The 23,684-nt window shown below is 43.4% G+C and overlaps 1 protein-coding gene across 18 annotated transcripts in view; it reads right to left on the bottom strand.

Annotated features, from left to right (window-relative positions):
- Positions 1-23,684, bottom strand: part of ATP11A (ATPase phospholipid transporting 11A) — a 268,432-nt gene that overhangs the window by 188,760 nt on the left and 55,988 nt on the right. Inside the window, exons 1-2 of one of the 18 annotated variants that reach the window (XM_056555789.1) lie at positions 14,604-14,702; positions 14,422-14,555 (exon numbers count right to left, since the gene is read on the bottom strand). The exons of 15 other annotated variants lie outside the window; for them this stretch is intronic. In XM_056555789.1, coding sequence (XP_056411764.1) covers positions 14,422-14,460 — 39 coding nt within the window. In that variant the 5' untranslated portion in view covers positions 14,461-14,555; positions 14,604-14,702. 2 more of the 18 variants (XM_056555792.1, XM_056555788.1) reach the window with 2 other exon arrangements.

Genomic DNA, 23,684 nt, shown 5'->3' with positions numbered 1-23,684 from the left:
ACATAGAACAAGATGTGTCAGTCCATTGGGGCTGTTCTAATCGCCAGTTAAAAAAATTATACATAGAAAGAAATCAAAACTTCACACATTTATTTAAAAGAAATATAAAAAAAAAAAAAAGTCTGTTTGAAATAATGACATTTTCTGATGATACATTCCCTTTACTTGTACAAGTATAAACATGTTTGTACAGCATATTTTCGTCTTCTCAAGAGTGCCTTTCGACAGGTCACCTTTTTGTTCTCTTTGCTTACACACCGTTTCATGTAGTAAGACTTCAGTTTTTTTCCATATAACAATGCATAAAGGGAACCTGTCACCATGAAAACGCCATCAGCATCATGTTGTAGAGCAGAAAGCTCTGAGAAGATTGATATAGAAGTTTGTTAGAAAATATTCAATATAACTTTTAACTTATTAATTGAAATCCCTGCATTTTTAGTCTTAGGGGTCCAGTGACAGATTCTATTATTGAGTGTAGGGCTGCAACGATTTATCCATAAAATCGATTAGAATCGATAATGGCAATCATCAAAGGATGTTAGGGGGCAAGGCTTATTTCTCCTGTCTTCTGTCCGAGATGTTCCCCTTTGTCTTCCCCCTCTATGGTACCTCTGGGTGCCTATTTGAAGGCGCTGGTGGCCTGCAACATCAGTGGCCTACCTCCAATGCTGAGACTGTGGCCTGGAGTTATCCTAGGTGCTGTACAAAATGTATTATCTTGCGCATGTGACTTCATACATTTGCACAAACAAACTTTCCCCCTACCCTACGGTACCTCTGGGTGCCTATTTGAAGGCGATGGTGGCCTGCAACATCTGTAGCCTACATTCAGCACCGAGACTGTGGCCTGGAGTTATCCTAGGTGCTGTACAAAATGTATTATCTTGCGCATGTGACTTCATACATTTGTGCAAATGTAAGCCCTTGGTTAGTGCCAAGAAGGGTGAAAAGCTCATATACATTACAATGCCAGCTGGTCACTGGAGTACACGTGCGCAAAAAATATTTTTGCGCAAGTGATTAATTAAGTACATCAACCAGTCCCTGGAAGCGCACAAAAAAGAAAAATATTGAAGCCAATGGAGACAACATAACAATATCTCAAAGTTAGATGATAATCATTGCGCACAATAAAAACACACTGCAAGCACTTTTTTGCAGGTGCACATCAGTTGATCAATTCCCCCCCAATTGTATTCAATTAGAACATCCAGGACTTCTTGGCCAATTGGAAGACTGTCTTCACACTATGCGTTTTTAGGGTAGAGTCACATGTGCTGCATTTTGCAGCATATTTGTTGCTGCGTATTTTCCTACCTATTGAAGTCAATGGGTAGCAAAATACGCAGCTGATTTTGCTACCCTTTCACTTCACTAGGTAAGAAAATATGCAGCAAAATACGGCATTCATGAGCCTACCCTTAAAGTGGTACTCTGGTGCTTAGACATCTTATCCCCTATCCAAAGGATAGGGGATAAGATGCCTGATCACGGGGGTCCCGCCGCTGGGGACCCCCGTGATATTGCATGCCGCACCCCATTAAAATCAGTCCCCGGAGCGTGTTCGCTCCGGGTCTGATTACTTTCGTTCACGGGGACGGAGCATTGTGTGACGCCCCGTGTGACGTCACGGCTCCGCCACGTGTGACGTCAGGGCTCCGCCCCTCAATGAAAACCTATGGGAGGGGGCGAGACAGAACACGCTCCGGGGACTGATTATAAACGGGGTGCGGCGTGCAAGATCACGGGGGTCCCCAGCGGCGGGACCCCCGTGATCAGGCATCTTATCCCCTATCCTTTGGATAGGGGATAAGATGTCTAAGTGCCAGAGTACCCATTTAACATGCAGTTTCTGTGGTTAATGAAGTCACATTGAGAGACATAGGAACTCCTCAACCAGAACAAAAAAGTAAGATGTTAGGCTACTTACACACTACCGTTGTCACCCGGTAGTGTGACAGCCGCCGGGGAGAATAGCGGGAGAAAAAATACTGCTTGCGCCGTCTTTTTCTCTTGTTACTCCTGCTGAAAAACAGCGGCGCCTGACGGACCCGCTATTGCCCGTTCTGCCCCGTCAAAATGATGGCCGTCAAAAAAAAAAAAAAAAAAATGGCTGTGTGTAAGTAGCCATAAAAACACAACAAAATGCCACAGTGTGAGCCCAGCCACAGTGCTGAAAGCTCATGTGTTCCAGCTGTGCAGACTCATAGTGCAGCTGTAAAGAGGGAAATGTTTACCTTACACACATATTTATTTCAGTGACATTAAAATGCATCAGCCCAGGGATTGTGCAGCACTCTTAATAACACTGCCATAGTACAGTGCAGTAGGGGATTGTACACCACATCTTCTAGAGATCTAGAGAGGAACCTAATTGTCCTTAATCCTCTGTGTAAAATAGGTTACAGCAAATCCTCTTTCTACATCAGCAAGGGGATTATTCAGCAGCACCAGTAAATAAAACCAGCATTTTATCAATGTGTAGTTAGACAGCTCCCTAGAAAAACATGACTGAAATAGCAGAAGTCCGTCTGTGAATTCAATTAACTTGCTTGCTAATGATATTCTGGGAAAATGTACCTACAGTAATCTGCGCAAACCACAATGTAAGGTTTTACAACTGCAATACAGGGTTGTGGACAATCAGGTCTTATTGTAATTGGTATTTTTTTTTTTTTTTTTTACAAAACTGTTCTATTATTTAACAAATAGTAAAAGCCTGATACAGGAGACTCTGGCAACTAAAGACAACTTGTTGAAATGGCAGCTGGAGTATCTTTCAGTGCTTGCCAACTATATAATCGTATTCCCCTCTAAACTCCAGGAAACAATCAGGGATACAGGGTCAGGGTCACTAGAGTTCAGCCATACTTGTGGTGGGGAACAGGTAGAATCCTAGGTCACGAATCTGTGCTTCCAAAACTAGAAGTGGGATTGGAAAAAATGGTCCAATAAAAAAATGCAAAACACCATGCTCACCGCTTTGGCGTGTAGATCAGGATCCAATGTGTTTTACCTGACAAGGCAAGGAAGGATTAACCCTGCTGGATAGTGTTCCAGCTTGCAGAAACAGTAGGCGAGTCCAGCACTTGTTTATTCAAACACAACAATGACAAAACATGATAAACAATAAACATCTCCTAAAGTGTAACTGATGTCAACGCATTTCAAAGGTTAGAGTCAGTTTCTTACTCACTGAACAAGTGCATACACAACTATGGGAAGGGGTAGATCAAACCAAAAAAAAAGTTCAAGAAGCCCCACTATGGATGCAGCGCAGCCTAACAGGGTTCCAAAATAAATAAATAAATTGTGAGTAGGTCAAAAGAAAAGAGTGAATAAAAACATTTACTCAGTGGCAACCTTCTAGGGCAAATTTCATAGATTATTATTACTAGAGCTGGGCGGTATGACCAAATGTGTGTATCACAGTATTTTTTAAACTTTTGGCGGTTCCACTGTATATAACGGTATTTCCTAACCCCCCCCCCCCCCCCCATGTTAATTATCAGCCCACATCCCCATCTGGGTAAATACACACGTCACCCGCAAGCGCTGCCCTCCTCGTCCTGTTTTTTGCGGGCTGCCAGCGCTGGCACTCTATACTGTGCGGTATCACTATGCCCGGGCTGCAAAAGGTACGCAAAATAAACTTTAAACGCACTTACGTCGGCCTTATGCTGGGGACGGGAACGTCGGAGAGCTGTCAGCCTATCACCGGCCGCAGTGATGTTCAGCCTGAGCCCACTGTCATGTAAGAAGCCGGCTATCACCGGCCGAGGCGGAAGATCACTGCAACCGGTGATAGGCTGACGGCTGTCCGACGTTCCCGTCCCCAGGAAACAAGTGAGGCCGGTACCAGACCAACAGGAGGCACGTTAAAGTTTATTTTGTTCACTTTTTTTAGCCCGGGCATAGGGATACCGCACAGTATAGAGCAGTGGTCTCCAACCTGCGGACCTCCAGATGTTGCAAAACTACAACTACCAGCATGCCCGGACAGCCAACAAACAAACAGGACGAGGAGGGCAGCAAATGGGGGTGACATGTGAGTAGTACCCTGATGGGGACAGCACTGGGCTAATAATTAATTGGGGGGGGGGGGGCAGAACAGCACTCGCAGGTCACATAGGATTAGTTCCCCGATGTAAGGACAGCACAGCGTTGGGTTGATTAATTCATTCCTGAGGGGGAGTGGCCAAACCAGTATTGCGCTATGGGTTAAAATTCATATCGTGAGGCACAAAAATTTCGGTATTCGGTGTGAACCGGTATACCGCCCAGCCCTAATTATTATTATTGTTTATTTATTTTGGGAGTAATGACACCCAGACCTGCCAGCCACCATTCCCAATCTGAACACAAACATTCTGGCTGAATGTATATCTATATAGGGGAATTGAGAGACATAGCTATCCGCTAAATAAGGGTTTGCCAACAGATATCTCATGAGCATAGTCAACTTAAAGCTGCTGTCCATTGAAATAAAAATGAGTTAAATATGCATGCTAGGTCATAATGTTGGCCAACAGCTTACTCATTTTCATGCCAAACTTAACCCATTAAGGACTGAGGGGTTTTCTGTTTTTTCACTTTCGTTTTTTTGCTCCTTGCCTTTAAAAAATCATAACTCTTAAATTTTGGACCTAAAAATCCATATGATTGCTTATTTTTTGCGCCACCAATTCTACTTTGTAATGACGTCAGTCATTTCGCCAAAAATCTACGGTGAAACGGAAAAAAAAAATCATTGTGCGACAAAATTGAAAAAAACGCTGTTTTGTAAGTTTTGAGGGCTTCCGTTTCTACGTAGTACATTTTTCTGTAAAAATTACACCTTATCTTTATTCTGTAGGTCCATACGATTAAAATGATTCCCTACTTATATAGGTTTGATTTTGTCGGACTTCTGGACAAAATCATAACTTCATGCAGGAAAATTTATACGTTTAAAATTGTCATCTTCTGACCCCTATAAGTTTTAAATTTTTCTGCGTATGGGGTGGTATGAGGGCGCATTTTTTGCGCCGTGATCTGAAGTTTTTAACGGTACCATTTTTGCATTGATAGGACTTATTGATTGCTTTTTATTCATTTTTTCATGATATAAAAAATGCACTATTTTGGACTTTGGAATTTTTTAGCGCGTACGCCATTGACCGAGCGGTTTAATTAATGATATATTTTTATAATTCGGACATTTCCGCACGCGGTGATACCATATATGTTTATTTTTATTTACACTGTGTTGTTTTTTTTTATGGGAAAAGGGGGGTGATTCAAACTTTTAATAGGGAAGGGGTTAAATGATCTTTATTCACTTTTTTTTTTCACTTTTTTTTGCAGTGTTATAGCTCCCATAGGGACCTATAACACTGCACACACTTGATCTTTCACATTGATCAATGGTTTCTCATAGGAAACCAGTGATCGATGATTCTGCCGCTTGACTGCTCATGCCAGGATCTCAGGCACTGAGCAGTCATTCGGCGATCGGACAGCGAGGAGGCAGGTAGGGACCCTCCGACTGTCCTGTAAGCTGTTCGGGATGCAGCGATTTCGCCGCGGCTATCCCGAACAGCCCACTGAGCTAACTGGCAGTTTTTACTTTCACTTTTAGCCACGTGGCTAAGCTTGGAGTGCGTGGCTAAAGGGTTAATAGCGCACGGCACTGCGATCAGTGCCGCGCGCTATTAGCGGCCGGGTCCCGGCTTCACTATGACGCCGAGCCCGCCGCGATATGATGCGGGGTCCCCGTGGGACCCCGCGTTATATCACGGGAGCGGGACCAAGGACGTACTCATACGTCCTTGGTCCTTAAGGGGTTAAAGGGAAACTGTCACCAGTACTAACCTGTTGGTACAGGCTGGTAGTGCGGTAACACTGATTATAACAATACTTACCATTCCCCGATCTGTGGTCCCATTCGTTTGTTATTTTCTCTAATCCAGCAGTAGGATTGGTGCATGACGTCAATGCTGACATCCCCACTCCTGCTTCCCCAAGCCTGCTCGCAGTAGGGTCCAGCGGAAAGCGGCAGCAGTGACGTCAGCATGTCCCTGCCGTGCACCAAGCCTGCTGCCGCATTAAAGATGATAACTGACGAACGTGGCCACGGATCAGGGGTCGGTAAGTATTGTTATCATCTGTGTCACCCGTACTTCCAGCCTGTACCAACAGGTTAGTGCGGGGGACACTGATGACAGTTTCCCTTTAACTCAGGACTAGTGCAAGGTACAGTAATTTACCTAAAAAGACCTTTAATCTGTCTATGTAGATTATATCTAAACTAGTGACAGATAACCTTTAACATACTTACAAACAAACTATAACTCACTCTTCCGATATTTTACAGGGAGAAGGATTTGAGGAGCATGTTTGGAAAAGTGTGTTACTTGCATAGCAGTTAGTGTGTAACACAATCAGCTGAATGCAGTCGCTCAGTAGATCAAGTAATGTCTGCTAGATAGAATATTTAAATAGACTTCCTGTACAAATGTAGTAACATATTAATTATTAATTGTATCACTGTTCTCTAGGGTTTAAACAGAGACCCTTTCCATTCCCCATACACTACCTGCCACTGTTGCTATGGCAACTTCAGCACATTCAGGGACTACCTTCCAGTATGTCTGTCGCTGGACTTTGTATTCATTTTACTCTAATTATATTTTGTGAAATTTCTAAATACCTTCAATAAAGTTCAGTAATAGTTTCATCAGGAGCATTAATATTAGGCATCGTGGCCTCGATTCTTCACCTTACCACAATGCAGCAGTCAGTATGGAGAGATGGAATACACACTATTTTTGTGTGGCCATTCTATGAATATATTTATGTGCTTAAAACATAAAAGTGGGACCACTGAATTTTGTGTTGTGTAGTGTGTTTTTAGTGACGTCACGCCCCCCCCCATTCATGTCTATGGGAGGGGGCGTGAGGGATATAAGGGATATAAGAAAATATCAAAGGACTGGAGAATGCCAATCAGCAGTGTTCAAACTCTAATTAAGAAGTAGTTCTTTTGAAACCACGGTCAGGTAGACCAACTAAACTTTTAGCCACAACTGCCAGAAAAATTGTTCGAAATGCAAGGAAAACCCCACAAATAACTTCAGATGAAATACAGGACTCTCTGAAATGTGGTGTGGCTGTTTCCAGATGCACAATAAGGAGAAACTTGAAGAAAGATGGGCCGCATGGTCGAGTTGCCGGAATTGCCATTACTACACAAATGCCACAAAGTATCCTGCTTACAATATGCCAAACAGCACAGAGACAAGCCTCAAACCATCTGGCACAAAATTGAACTGTTTCGACGCAACCATAAACACTACATATGGAGAGGAGTCAACAAGGCCTATGATGAAAGGCACACCATTCCTTCTGTGAAACATGGTGGTGGATCGCTGATGTTTTGGCGATGTGTGAGCTACAAAAGGCGCAGGAAATTTGGTCAGAATTGATGGCAATATGAATGCAGTAAGGTATCAACCAATACTGGTGGACAATTTGCACTCATCATCCAGGAAGCTGTGCATGGGATGTACTTGGACATTCCAACATGACAATGATCCAAAACTCAAGGCCAAGTCAACCTGTCATTGGCTACAGCAAAATAAAGTGAAGGTTCTGGAGTGGCCATCTCAGTCTCCAGACCCCACCCCCACTCTGGGGAGACCTCAAACACACAGAAATTTAGGGAAACTGGAGGCTTTTTGCCAGGAAGTATGGGCAGCTTTACAATCTGAGAAGATAAAGAGCCTCATCCACAACTACCACAAAATACTTCAAGCGGTCATTGATGTTAAAGGGGGCAATACACGGTATAAAGAACTGGGGTATGTAAACTTTTGATCAGGGTCATTTGGGTAGTTTGTGTTGTGATTGTGATTAAGAGTAAACACAGTTTGACAATAAATGGCTTCAGCCGACCACTAACCATGAGTGAAAGAAAAGTCATATTCTCTGAACAATGGTTAAGAAATCTTAAATTCTGAAAGGGTATGTAAACTTATGAGCACAACTAACTGCATCACGGAGGAGAAAAATGAAGGGGCAAACAAAAGTTGTTTCTGTTTGAAGCTTCGCTGATTTAAAATGACTTTGGAGGCTATTCTCAAATAACCACTCTTTGTATTTTACAACTATTGTCCATTTAGGGCCCATCCACACTTCAGAAATTCCGCTGGTGGAATTTTGCTTGCAGCAGAGTACCATTATTCTCAATGGGATTCTGCTCTTCTGTGCATATGGTGGAATCACTGCAGCGAAATTGCGTCAGTGGAATAGGTGTCCACTCAAAGATTGAACATGTTCTTTGAGAATCATTCTGCCGGACTGCATTGCTGTCTATGAGACGTGCACATCCGCATGCACCAAACATCAATGCTTTGGGTGCCACATACAGCAAACAGAACTCCAACAAGCCCTAAGGGTAGGAATACATGTAACAGATACTCTATAGAATTTCTGCAGCCGAAAGTGTGCCAAAAGCAGAAGCGGATTCAACCGGAGGGGAAGAATAACATCTTCCTTGGTATTTCCTCTACAGCTGAATCCACTTCTGCAGCAGGAAACATGCTGCGAGTTTGAAAGGAAATCCGGTCGTGTGAACAAACCCTAACAGTCAGATTTTGTTATTCTGGTCATTATTTCCTATTTACAGCTGCAAATCATGGGCATGCTCACTATTTATTAACAAATAGACTTTCGTATAACACATTACAATATGTGAACAGAGCCATGAAATTATAGTAGCCAAAGGTTTGCTTCGATTACAATTACTAAGACCATCAGATATTTATATATATTCATAATGTATAATAGTGTCACATTGTACTTGATAGCATCAATTGCTGATAATATACAGAGATATTCAGTTTCATTTACTATGAGGGACAATGACGGATTTCCACGTGTTCAGAGAACTGGTGCTGGCATCTATGGTCCATGATCTTGCTGAAATAGCCTAAGCCTTTTGGGCATCACGTCAGCAAACCAGTTAGACAGAAAAAAATCATTATGGAAGCTTAGAAAATCCCCAATGGATAATCCCACCAGTAAACTCCAGCTCCAGTCTACAGATTAAAGGGGTACTCCGCTGCTCAGAGTTTGGAACAAACTGTTCCGAACGCTGGAGCCGGAGCCAGGAGCTCGTGAAGTCATAGCCCCGCCCCCTCATGACAGCCTTCACGCCCCTCCCATAGACTTGCATTGAGGGGGTGGGGGGCGACCGCGATGTCACAAGGAACAGTTTGTTCCAAACGCTGAGCAGCGGACCCCTTTAAGTAAATTTTACAGGCCTGTATCAGACATGAAAAACTTGACATTTATTACAGATAGTGACGACATATTGCTCTGACCTCCATCTTATTTTTCCATGGTATTTACTAGAAATGAACGAACTTGCAGTAAATTCGATTCGTCAGGAACTTCTCAGCTCGGCAGTTGATGACTTATCCTGCGTAAATTAGTTCAGCCTTCAGGTGCTCCGGTGGGCTGGAAAAGGTGGATACAGTCCTAGGAGAGACTCTTTCCTAGGAATGTATCCACCTTTTCCAGCCCACCGGAGCACCTGAAAGCTGAACTAATTTATGCAGGATAAGTCATCAACTGCCGAGCCGAGAAGTTCGTGACGAATCGAATTTACTGTAAGTTCGCTCACCTCTAGTATTTACCAATGTTTCCCTATGTTTTCTTCTTTTACATCTGCACTTAGCTGTGGGGTTCTTGTGTGGTTTCTCTGGAAACATAAATATGTTGGGATTTTTCTGAAAATGGCAGGGACACGCCCTTTCAACCGCCATGACTCTTTTTGTGGATGCCACAACCCTTTTTCATTTTAAGTAAAATGTTGAGTTGTTCTGGTATTCTGAATTCTCTGGTCACAAATTCTGGCACTATGCGCCAAAATGGGTCGGGTTTACAATAGTAAGTCAGCGCCACTGCGGTACAATGCATTCCTAGTGCCAATGTCATTTCAATATGGTTACAGTGGGAAAAGACAGAGAAAAAGAATGGGTGGACGCATTATACTACATGAAACCAGATTGATCAAGGAGCATACGTACACCTTATGATGGATTTGAACCTGGACAACCAAAAATGAAGCCGAAAAAAAAAAAAAAAAAAGGGGGTAAAAACATACACATGAAAACCATTATTGATGAATTCCCCCCACGTGTGCAGAAGCATCTCTGAGCAACCCCTCAATAAGGGCTCTCTACTGGAGCTATGTCCATATGCACTAGTAACATTGTGACACCCACCCTAATATTAAAAGGGGTACTCTGGTGGAAAACTTTTTTTTTTTAAATCAACTGGTGCCAGAAAGTGAAACAGATTTGTAAATTACTTCTATTAAAAAAATCTTAATCCTTCCAGTACTTATTAGCTGCTGAATACTACAGAGGAAATGGTTTTCTTTTTGGAACACAGAGCTCTCGGCTGACATCATGACCACAGTGCTCTCTGCTGACATCTCTGTCCATTTTAAGAACTGTCCAGAGTAGGGAAAAAATTCCCATAGCAAATATATGCTGCTCTGGACAGTTCCTAAAATGGACAAAGATGTCAGCAGAGAGCACTGTGGTCCAAAAAGAATTTCCTCTGTAGAATTCAGCAGCTAATAAGTACTGGAAGGATTAAGATTTTTTAAATAAAAGTAATTTACAAATCTGTTTAACTTTCTGGCACCAGTTGATTTAAAAAAAAAAATAAATAAATAAATAGTTTTCCACCAGAGTATCCCTAGACATGTCCTAGTCACAGGACAGTGTTAGGCTGGGTTCACACCACGTTTTGTTAAATACGGCTCCCGTATACGGTTGGGAGGGGGGGCGGGGCTTAATCGCGGCGCCCGCACTCAGCCGTATTCGGGAACCGTATTTAATGTATGTCTATGAGCCGACCGGAGTGAACCGCAGCCTCCGGTCGGCTTTGTTTTCGCCGTATGCGGTTTCCCGACCGCAGGCAAAAACGTGGTCGACCACGGTAGGGATAACCCCTTTAACATTTTCTACTTGAATTTTTTTTTTCCAACCATTACTTAAAACTAAATGGGACTTACAGTACATGGCATAAAACATTGGGGGCCCTGTTCCATAAAATTTACACGAGAACACATCAAGCATGTGTTTTCTTAAATAAGTTCCCCTATACCAATCCAACAGTTAGCTCAGATAACTAGACTAATCATGGGGTGTAGAGGCTGCATCAGACCCTAATTCTTGTCCTTGTCTTTTTAATTTGAAAAAAAAAAGGAACAGGTAACAGAATATCAAAACAGTATTAGGGTACGTTCACACCAGCGGATTTTCACAGCGGCCGCTACGAGCAGACACACTGCGATGTGCGAGTCGCAGTATACTCGCACTTCGCGGGAGCTCTCTGTCTAGCTCAGAGCAGCCGCGATGTGCGAGTATGCCGCGCACATGGCTGCAGTGTGTCTGATCGTCGCGGCGTATTGCCGCTACAAGCAGGCACATGTAAAGCCAGCACAGAGTGGGCCTTCACCACCGGATCCACAGCATAAAATACGCTGTAAATCCGCTCGTGTGAACGTACCCTAAGGGTGCGTTCACACGACCGTCTGTCCCCGTTTTTTTCCCCTTTTAGGTTCCGTTGTTGCCGCTTGTAAACGGATTACGAACGGTTGTAAAATAATCCCATTGATGTCAATGGGATTTTTTTTTTTTTACAATCCTTTCACATCCGTTTGCGCCCATCTGCCTTCATTTCCGTTTTTTTTTTTTATTATTATTTTTTTTATTATTATTTTTTTTTACGGGTGCATGCAGTATTTTTTCTCTCATCAAAAAAACTGAAGAAAAAAACGGATACAGTAAATTTAACATTGAAGTCTATGGAAGACGGATGAGCCTTTAATATCATCCGTCTGCATCCGTTTTTTGATGCGTTTTCACTTCTGAGCATGCTCAGAACAATAAAAACATTTTTTTTTTGTTTATTAACTGACCAATAACGGATCAAAACTGATACAAACAGATATCATTCATTTGCATCCGTTATTGTCCATTTTTATTTTCAACGGGAGAAGAACGGGACGGGTCCAGACGGCCGTGTGAATGCAGCCTTACTATAAAATAAAAATTACTATATATCAGACATATTTAAAAAAAAAAAAAAAATGGTAAAACAAAGCCCTGCCAGTAATACAAGTCATGAGACCTGGAGGACCATGTGAGCAGTCACATCTCATTCTGGCTGTACACAGAGGCTACACTAGTTTTGGACACAAGGGTGTATTGTTTGAAAGGAAGGGGGACGTTTCTGTAGTCTGTGATATTGTTGTGAACACTTCACTTTACCTGGAATTCACCAAAACATTTCAAATTCCAGTCTGAGAGAATACCCTGAGCATGTAGGCCAGAGTTTCCCAACTAGGGTGCCTCCAGCTCTTGCAAAACTACAACTCCCAGCATGCCCGGACAGCCGAAGGCTGTCCGGGCATGCTGGGAGTTGTAGTTTTGAAACAGCTGGAGGCGCCCTGGTTGGGAAAGACTGATGTAAGCAGATGTTCTGTTATTACACAATCATAATGGGGGAGATTTATCAAACTGTGTGAGAGAAAAAGTGGAGAGATTTTTCCACAGCAACCAATCACAGCTCAGCTAACGAGCTCTGGTAAAGTGAAACCTGAGCTGTGATTGGTTGCTGTGGAAATATCACTCCACTTTTTCTCTCACACAGTTTCATATATCTGGGCCAATATTGATACAAAGGATACTCGTGTAATAGTATCATGAAATAATTATGTCATCTTTTACGTAAGGCTGCATTCACACCACGTTTGTGCAATACAGTTCCCGTATACATTTTCAATTTGAAAACCGATGGAACCGTATTGAAAACCGTATTAATTGACTCTCCATTGAAAACCGTATGCCAAACGATGCATCCGTTTTGCATCTTGTACGGTTTTGTCCGTTTTTTCCCCGTACCCAAAATCATAGCCTACCACGGTTTTTGGTCCGGGTAAAAAAAAACGTATTAAACTGTATATGTTTTTTTTTAACATGGGAGTCAATGGGAACCGTACAGAACCTTATGTGCGTACGGTTCCATCCGGTTCCCACCATACGGTTTTTGACTTTACACAGTTTTTATTTTTCTTGGAATTTCAAACAAACAAGAGAAACTTTATTCATAATGGAGTGAAAAGTTCAAAACGTATACGGTTTTTGCTAAGAAAAAAAAAAGGATGCCACCGGACATCATTTTTCAAACCGTACACGGTTTTTAACCGTATACGGGTTAAAATTTGTACACACGTTTTGATACAGTTTAGTCCGGGTTTTGAGGAATCAGTTTTTCATCAAAAACCTGATACGGGAACTGTATTGCAAAAACGTGGTGTGAATGCAGCCTAAATCCGATCCAACCATCAAGAAGTGTTGGTCATCATGTGACATATCTAGATTTAGGACAGAAACCATATGATGCATTCCTTATACAGTGAGACATCCTGTGCAGGTCACGTGACGGACAAATCTTACTTCTCCGCAAGTACACTATAGGGGGAGATACATCAAGACCTGTGCTGAGGAAAAGTTGGCCCAGTTGCCCGTAGCAACCAATCAGCTTGCTTCTTTCATTTTTCAGAGGCCTTTTCAAAAATTAAAGAAGCAACTTGATTGGTTGCTATGGGCAACTGCCCATCTTTTCCTCTGCACAGGTTTTGATGAATCTCCCCTTTAAAATAAAACCAAATTTCATCTGAAAGAACCTATACACATGACATACTGTACATATACCCAGTTTATTTTGGTGTCTGTCCTCAAAGAGATGTAACGAAGTATGTATTGGTGCATGTTTCTACCTGTTCAGGTCTTATGTATAAGTCTAACACCTACATACTTAACATGTCATACAAAACCAGTCAGCCAGAAGTATCATTCAGGAAACGGAAGCCTGCTTCATAGCCAGCAACTTACAAAAGCATGCAGCAATTCAAATAAAAAGAGAAACACATATAACGTCTTCAGGTTCAACAGATCTCAGTCTGTCATTTCCAGTAGCTCCCTGGTTTTATATAGAAATGCATGCCCTAAAGAGTTAAAAGGCAAATGTGTTTTGTTCGGCCATCATTGTGCACATACTGTACTTCCAGTTCTCATAAAAACAGTGTTTCCCAACCAGTGTGCCTCCAGCTGTTGCAAAACTACAACTCCCAGCATGCCCGGACAGCCTTCGGCTGTCCGGGCATGCTGGGAGTTGTAGTTTTGCAACAGCTGGAGGCACACTGGTTGGGAAACACTGTCATAAAGTATGGAGTGTTAGTGAAAGTTTAAAGAGCTATGTCATCTACAGGTATATACACCTTGGAATAAATACATCGCCTGGTCTCCTGGCATTCAGAAGGAGAAGACACATAGTAAACAATCGTGGACTTACATATCTGTTGATGAGGCGTCTCAGCAGGCTGCAGTCCATGGCTAGTAGATGCCCTGACACCTCGTGCGCCTCTTTCCTCCAGAGCCTGCTCCCCTCGATCCTCCAGAGCCTGCTCTCCCCCGATCCTCCAGAGCCTGCTCCCCTCGATCCTCCAGAGCCTGCTCCCCTCGATCCTCCAGAGCCTGCTCTCCCCCGATCCTCCAGAGCCTGCTCCCCTCGATCCTCCAGAGCCTGCTCCCCTCAATCTTCCAGAGCCTGCTCCTCTCGATCTTCCAGAGCCTGCCCCCCTCTCTCCTCCAGAGCCTGCTCCCCTCTTACCAGAGCCTGCTCCCCTCTCTCCTCCAAAGCCTGCTCCCCTCTTTCCAGAGCCTGCTCCCCTCTTTCCTCCAGAGCCTGCTCCCCTCGAGCTTCCAGAGCCTTCTCCCCTCTTTCCAGAGCCTGCTCCCCTCTTTCCTCCAGAGCCTGCTCCCCTCTTTCCAGAGCCTGCTCCCCTCTTTCCTCGAGAGCCTGCTCTCTACTTCTTACTTTCTACATCCATACACAGGGTCAACACAACCGATCTCGTCGCTAGTCTCGGGCGATCAGGATGTGGAAGCAGAAGCTGCAGGTTCTTTCCTAAGTCCCAATGGATGGGGAAGCTGCACATGGGGTTGTGTTATTTAAGAAGTGAGACCGGTGTTGCAAGAGGCGAGTAGCTACATTCTTTCCTGTGTGGGTATGGCGGGCTGCCTGCGGGGCATTGGGTGCCCCCGGGTGGTGATCTGCAGGTGTAGTGGTGGGCACTCTTGGCTGGCCGTGTCAGTACAAGCAGCACCCAGCATGCCCCCTCCTGTGGCTCCTTCTACTAGATGCTGCTTGTTTCTCTTTGATGATCGGTTGCTGAGTGCTCGTTCACACCCCCTCCCCTCTCATGTATTATCAGCCCTCCTTCTCAGTCAGCTCTCTGCCGGTGCCTCCCTCTCCACGCTCTAGGGCAGTGTTTCCCAAGCAGGGTGCCTTCAGCTGTTGCAAAACTACAACCCACAGCATGCCCGGACAGCCGAAGGCTGTCCGGGCATGCTGTGGGTTGTAGTTTTGCAACAGCTGGAGGCACCCTGCTTGGGAAACACTACTCTAAGGCTATACCCCTTGTCTCTGATCCCTCCCTGCAAGTAATTCTTTACTGACTACTCCACCCACCTTCCCCTTCCCTCCTGTCACTATACTCCACCCCCTCCTCTTCATCAATCTGTTCTAGTACTGGCATCCTGAGCTATTTTTATCTTATCCAGCTGCCTCCAAATAAATGATGGGGAGCTGCAGAGATGCCATCCCCAGCGCCTCGTGTTTGGATTAGATGCTGCTGTTTATATTTTGTTTACAGATCTGGATACAATGTGAGATAAGAATGAATGACACTATAGGTGCACTCTGTCATGTGTTTATTTTAGGATGCATTCCCATGTGACCCCTCCTGGATGGCTTATGTCCTGACTGACAGGCTGGGCTGATAGTACCTCCAGAAAGCAGGGCCAGGCTGCCTCTCTGAACAATGGGGGAGATTTAGCCAAACCTGTGCAAAGGAAAAGTTGCCCCGTTTCCCATAGCAACCAATCAGAGTGCTTCTTTCATTTTGCAGAGGCCTTGTTAAAAATGAAAGAAGCGAGCTGATTGGTTGCTATGGACAACTGGACAACTTTCCCTTTGCACAGGTTTTAATAAATCTCCCCAAATATCTCATTAGATTGTGTCTGGAGCTTGTTTGGACAAGGTGGCCTGGTTACCTCATGTCATGTCATGCCAGGAACATGTTGTGTATTTTAGAACCCTGTGTGACTTTGCCAGATTTATAGGCACCTATTGTTCATAGATTTATTTATTTATTTCAAGCTTTCCCTGTGGGTGTTAGGTTTTTCCAAGAATCAGAAATGACTTAGACCAGTGTTTCCCAACCAGGGTGCCTCCAGCTGTTGCAAAACTACAACTCCCAGCATGCTGGAAGTCGTAGTTTTGCAACAGCTGGGGGCACCCTGGTTGGGAAACACTGGCTTTGGGTGCGTTCCCACCTGGCGTGTGAGCAGCGTATTTCACGCTGCACAAAATTTACATCAGCAGCGGGAAATACGCTGCGTATTCCTTGCTCACTATACACACAGAACTTTCCGGCAGCAGCCCTATGCGTGTAGTGAGTTTTAGAGGCGGGGCCGTGTGACTGTGACGCGTGGCTCCGCCTCCAAAACTCACTACACACATAGGGCTACCGCCGGAAAGCCCTGTGTGTATAGTGAGCGAGGAATATGCAGCGTATTTCCCGCTGCTGACGTAAATTTTGCGCAGCGTGAAATACGCCACGTGGGAACGCACCCTTAGGCCCCTTTCACACTGCCAGTATGCCCCATCAAATACCGCCGTCAAACTACTATTTTTTTTATTTTGTAGTTTGACATTCATAATTCTGACAGGTCATAACGGCCAATAACTGGTCCCGATGGACCCCATTATAAAGGCACCGGGCTTCACACAATTTAAATTGACGGGCTTCACACTGCCAGAGAAAGCCGGCAGTGTGAATGTAGCCCAAGGGTGCGTTCACACGCTTTTAGTTTTTGCGGGTTTTCCGCTGCATATTTGAAAGTGGGCAGGCTCTTCTCGGCTGTCCGAAGCAGATTTTCCGTGGCGGAATTTACGCTGCGGAAAATCCGCCGCAGTCCCTACTGACTGCGGCGATTTTCCGCAGGGCAAATTTCTCCGTGGAAAATCTGCTGCAGACAGCCGAGAAGAGCCCGCCCCCTTTAAAATACGCAGAGGAAAACCGGCAAAAACAAAAAGCATGTGAACGCACCCCAAGGGTACCTTCACACGAGCGGATCCCCAACGCGTATTATGCTGCGGATCCACCACTGAAGGACCGCTCTATGCTGCCTTTACAGGTGCCTACTGGGGGTGGCAATCCGCCGCTACAAGCAGACACACTGTGATGTGCGAGTTGCCGTGCGCATGTGCAGAATACTCACACATCGCGGCCATGCGCATTTGCATCCTAAAGTCCCCAACCAACACCTCTCCCATTAGAAAATGGACAATTTTCAAATCCATATGTTCTTTTTTTTTTAAATAAAAATGAACAGAATCGCGTAGGCACTTTTAAAAACAGTATACGGTTTCAAAACGCATACGGTTAACTTTTTCCCATATGGTTCCATCCGTTTTTTTGCAATAGTTTTCTCTAGAAAAACGAAGTGTGAACCCAGCATAACCTGTTGGTACCGACAGGTAGTGCAGGTGACACTGATGACAACGGTACTTACCTTGTCCTGTTCCGTGCAGTCGTTCTTCAGTAATCTTCTCCGGTAGCTTCAGCTCCGCGCCCGGCTTGGGGCATGGGCGGAGCTTAGTGACTTCTCTGCTGCTAGAGAACAGCTGTGACGTCACTAAGCTCCGCCCATGCCCCAAGCCGGAGAGGATTACCAAAGAACGACCGCATGGAACGGGACAAGGTAAGTACTGTTGTAACCAGTGTCACCTGCACAACCTGTCAGTACCAACAGGTTAGTGCAGGTAACACTGGTGACAGATTTCCTTTAAGGACCAAGGGCGTACCTGTACACCCTGGTCCCATTACTAAAGTTTGAAGCGTGCTCACAGGCTGATCGCGGGTCCCGATCAGTTAAGTGGACGGGGGGGACTGCCCTTACCACCCTCACATAGCCTCGTATGAGGAAAAATAAAAAAAGTTATAGGGATCAGAAGAGGACAATTTTAAGCATACTAATTTTGGTGCATGTCGTTTATTTTTTTTAAATAGTAAAATAAAACCTACATATATTGGGTATCCTTGTAACTGTATAGACCTACAGAATAAAGATAAGGTGTCATTTGTACCGAAAAGTGCACTGCATAGAATCAGAAGCCCCCAAAAGTTACAAAATGGCGTTTTTTTTTCTTTCATTTCACCCCAGAATTATTATTTTTTGTTTCATTACAAAGTACAATTGGTGATGCAAAAAATAAACCTGTATATGGGTCTGTAGGTGCAAAATTTTAAGCGTTATGATTTTTGGAAGGGTAGGAGGAGAAAATGAAAGTGCAAAAATGAAAATTGGCCTCCTTAAGGCCAAAATAGGCTTGTTCCTTAAGGGGTTAATAAATATGAGCCTGTGTCTTGTTAGTAGGATGTATAGAGATTCCCCAATGTATACCTCCAATGTATTCCGAAATCAGATGCAACTAAGAGCCATTAGACATACATAGGGTCCCATGTAAAAAAAAAATAAAAAATTACATGCAGCAAAAATATTTTTCTACTGAATTCTGCTCTTTGGAATGATACAAATGTATGTGTCATGTGATTCAGCAAATGCATCGGCTGATATCAACTGTACAGAGGCCAAAACAACATTATTTGGCATGTAGTGGCATCCTGGGAATAGGAGATACATTTCTTAGCACTGGACATCTTCTTTAAGTTCAGGTCATCAGACCCTGACAGCCCAATCCTCTAATGCAACAGGGAACTGATCAGTTCCCTGTCACTGAAAACCCACCAGTGCTCATATCAAGCTCTGCTTCTGCATTCATTGTAAGGGAAGCCTGCAATGACATCACTGGGCTTCCCTCAGTAGAGTCTGCCTACAGACATGCAAAGAAGATACACTGCTAAAAAAAATAAAGGGAACACTAAGATAACACATCCTAGATCTGAATGAATGAACTAATCCTATGAAATATATTCGTCTTTACATAGATGAATGTGCTGACAACAAAATCACACAAAAATTATCAATGGAAATCAAATGTATCAACCCATGGAGGTCTGGATATGGAGTCACACTCAAAATCAGTGTGAAAAACCACACTACAGGCTGATCCAACTTTGATGTAATGTCCTTAAAACAAGTCAAAATGAGGCTCAGTAGTGTGTGTGGCCTCCACGTGCCCGTATGACCTCCCTACAATGCCTGGGCATGCTCCTGATGAGGTGGTGGATGGTCTCCAGAGGGATGTCCTCCCAGACCTGGACTAAAGCATCCGCCAACTCCTGGACAGTCTGTGGACAGTTGGTGGATGGAGCGAGACATGGGGGGATATTTATCAAAGGATTTAAACTAGTTTTTCCTGTCTAAATTTGTCACACAGAAAGTCGCAGTCTAAATATGTGCGACTTCTTTGCGACTTTTGCTCTAGAGGATTTTTAGAACATGATGCATGCTAGTCTATTTTAGACTGAAATGCATTGGAAAATGCATTGGTGCTGAATTTATCAAAAGCGACTTTTCAGCGACAAGCTGAAAGTACGCCGAAATGTCAGACCATGTTGGAGCAGGTTTAAATACAGACTAAAGAATAGATCATGAAGTCTGTGCACAGAATTTATCAAGAGCCTTGTGCCTTTTGATAAATTAGGCGCACAATAGACCGGCCTAACCCTCTGTAGTTTGGTCTATATTGATGCGGGACATAGGCAACATTGATAAATATCCCCCATGATGTCTCAGATGTGCTCAATCGGATTCAAGTCTGGGGAATGGGCGGGCCAGTCCATAGCATCAATGCCTTCCTCTTGCAGGAACTGCTGACACACTCCAACCACATGAGGTCTAGCATTGTCTTGCATTAGGAGGAACCCAGGGCCAACCGCACCAGCATATGGTGTCACAAGGCGTCTGAGGATCTCATCCCGGTACCTAATGGCAGTCAGGCTACCTCTGGTAAAGCAAATGGAGGACTGTGCGGCCCCCAAAGAAATGCCACCCCACACCATTACTGACCCACCGCCAAACCAGTCATGCTGGAGGATGTTGAAGGCAGCAGAACGTTCTCCACGGCATCTCCAGACTCTGTCAAATCTGTCACATGTGCTCAGTGTGAACCTGCTTTCATCTGTGAAGAGCACAGGGCGCCAGTGGCGAATTTGCCAATCTTGGTGTTCTCTGGGAAATGCCAAACGTCCTGCATGGTGTTGGGCTGTAAGCACAACCCCCACCTGCGGACGTTGGGCCCTCATACCACCCTCTCTGTTTCTGACCATTTGAGTGGACACATGCACATTTGTTGCCTACTGGAGGTAATTTTGCAGGGCTCTGGCAGTGCTCCTGCTGTTCCTCCTTGCAGAGGTAGCAGTCCTGCTGCTGGGTTGTTGCCCTCCTACGTTGTTGCCCTCCTACAGCCTCCTCCACATCTCCTGATGTACTGGCCTGTCTCCTGATAGCGCCTCCATGCTCTGGACACTACGCTGATAGACACAGCAAACCTTCTTGCCACAGCTCACATTGATGTGTCATACTGGATGAGCTTCACTACCTGAGCCACTTGTGTGGGTTGTAGACTCCATCTCATGCTACTACTAGAGTGAGAGCACCACCAGCATTCAAAAGTGTCCAAAACATCAGCCAGGAAGCATAGGAACTGAGAAGTGGTCTGTGGTCACCACCTGCAAAACCACTACTTTATTGGGGGTGTCTTGCTAATTGCCTATAGTTTCCACCTGTTGTCTGTTCCATTTGAACAACAGCATGTGGAATTGATTGTCAATCAGTGTTGCTTCCTGAGTGGACAGTGTGATTTCACAGAAGTGTGATTGACTTGGAGTTACATTGTGTTGTTTAAGTGGCCCCTTTGAGCAGTGTATATTCTGTGTCTTCTCTTAAAGGGGTTATCCAGGAATAGAAAAACAGAGATAATTTCTTTCAAAAAACGCTTTTTTTTTAAATCAACTGGTGCCAGAAAGTTAAACAGATTTGTAAATTACCTCTATTAAAAAAATCTTAATCCTTCCAGTACTTATTAGCTGCTGAATACTACAGAGGAAATTTCTTTTTGGAACACAGCTCTCTGCTGAATCACGAGCACAGTGCTCTCTGCTGACATCTCTGTCCCTTTTAAGAACAGTCCAGAGTAGGAGAAAATCCCCATAGCAAACATATGCTGCTCTGAACAGTTCCTGAAATGGACAGAGATGTCAGCAGAGAGCACTGTGCTCGTGATGTTAGCAGAGAGCTCTGTGTTCCAAAAATAAAAGAATTTCAGCAGCTAACAAGTACTGGAAGGATTAAGATTTTTTAATAGAAATCATTTACAAATCTGTTTAACTTTCTGGCACCAGTTGATAAAAAAAAAAAAAAAAAAAGTTTTCCACCAGAGTACCCCTTTAAGGACTCAGGGTTTTTCCGTTTTTGTACTTTGGTTTTTTCCTCTTTACCTAAATGATTCCATACTTATATAGGTTTGATTTTGTCGTACTTCTGGAAAAAATCATAACTACATGCACGAAAATTTATACATTTAAAATTGTCATCTTCTGACTCCTATAACTTTATTTTTCCGCGTACAGGGCGATATTTTTGCACCATGATCTGAAGTTTTTGGCGGTAACATTTTTGTATTGATCGGACTTTTTGATCACTTTTTATTCATTTTTTCATGATATAAAAAGTGACGAATATACGCGATTTTGGACTTTGGATTTTTCTTGCGCGTGCGCCATTGACCGTGCGGTTTAATAAACGATATATTTTTATAATTTGGACATTTACACATGCAGCGATACCACATATGTTTATTTACACAGTTTTTTTTTTTATGGGAAAAGGTGGGTGATTCAAACTTTTGTTAGGGAAGGGGTTAAATGATCTTTATTAAAGGTGTATTCCAGGCAAAAACTTTTTTTTATTAATCAACTGGCTCCAGAAAGTTAAACAGATTTGTAAATTACTTCTATTAAAAATTTTTAATCCTTCCAATAGTTATTAGCTTCTGAAGTTTTCTGTCCAACTGCTCAATGATGATGTCATGTCCCGGGAGCTGTGCATAATGGGAGAATATCCCCATAGGAACTGCACAGCTCCCTGGACGTGAGTCATCAGAAAGCAGCTAGACAGAAAACAGCAACTTAACTTCAGAAGCTAATAACTATTAGATTAAGATTAAGATTTTTTAATAGAAGTAATTTACAAATCTGTTTAACTTTCCGGAGCCAGTTGATATATAAAAAAAGTTTTGGCCTGGAATAGCCCTTTAAGTGTTACTGGTTACATTGATCATGGGCTGTTACCATTAGATCACTGTTGTTGTGCTCCCTGCACTATATACAGATCATTGATAACAGTGAGGCCTTCTAAAGGCCTCGGTGTGTGCCATGACAGATCTGTATGTACAGCCTACTGTACGCAGGGTATGGTAGCAGAGCACAGAAAAATCAAGTCAATGCATTGCAATTACATAAGCAATCAAAAGTACAAAATACATAACCTCAAAAATGTATATTGGCTGTGTTTTCAAGGAGTTAATTGAATTCTCCCTTAGGGCACATTTACAATAAATATAGGCACTGAGGATTTGATGCTGCAGATCTGATGCGATTTATTTTTATATCAAATATGCAGCAAAATCTTCAGGAGATTCTGCAGCACCAAATCCGCAGCAGATATGGTATATGAATGTACTCCTACAATATGTTGTAATACACAACTCAAAAAAGAGAGATTTTTTTTAAAAAGAATTCATGGTTATTAGTAGTGACCTATGTATTATAAAAGTATTGTCAATGACCTTTCTCCATCCTGATAAAAATGGCGATGGTTTTTACATATATACAATCCATTTTGATCAATGATAAAATGCTAATTTTGCATATCTCACAGGCTCTGTCCCATGATAGGAGTAGTAGTCCAAGGGCAGAGGGACAGAATGGGCATAATGGGAACAGAGCCTTTCTGGCAGTGTGTTCCCAAACAGCTGTTGCCTAACTACAGCCCCCATGATGGGAGTTGTAGTTTAGCAACAATTGGAGACTCCCTTATTATGAACACACTGCATTATGTGCGCTCTTTCCAGGGGAGAGCAAAAAAAAAAATTACTAACCCATATTTCTTGTTTTTCTTTTCTTCTCATTTCAGATACCTGAATGCAGAGGACTACGTCACATTCGGTGGACTGCGATGATGACCAGGGTTTTTTGTTTTATTTCAATAAAATGGTTAACGAGGGCTGTGGGGGAGTTTTTTTTATAACATATTTTTCAATGTGTCTTGTTTTTTATAATTGAATTTTCAGGGTTAGTAGTGGAAGCTGTCTTATAGACAGAATCCATTACTAAGCCGGGGCTTAGCATTAGCCCCAAAATCAGCTAGCGCTAACCTCTAATTATTACCTTGCTGGTTGGGGTCATGGCCCAGTTGCTTTATCTGCACAGTGGCATCTGAGTCCTGGTGTACAGTCAGAGCAGGGCAGAGTTGGTGGAATTATAAGTAGCTCTAGGTAACATCACCTCTTAAGTATATGGCACA

The sequence above is a fragment of the Hyla sarda genome, chromosome 2, assembly GCF_029499605.1.
Source record: "Hyla sarda isolate aHylSar1 chromosome 2, aHylSar1.hap1, whole genome shotgun sequence".
NCBI classification, from domain to species: domain Eukaryota; kingdom Metazoa; phylum Chordata; class Amphibia; order Anura; family Hylidae; genus Hyla; species Hyla sarda.
Note: the sequence above shows the minus strand (reverse complement) of the source record. Positions and strands in the feature narration are given on the sequence as shown.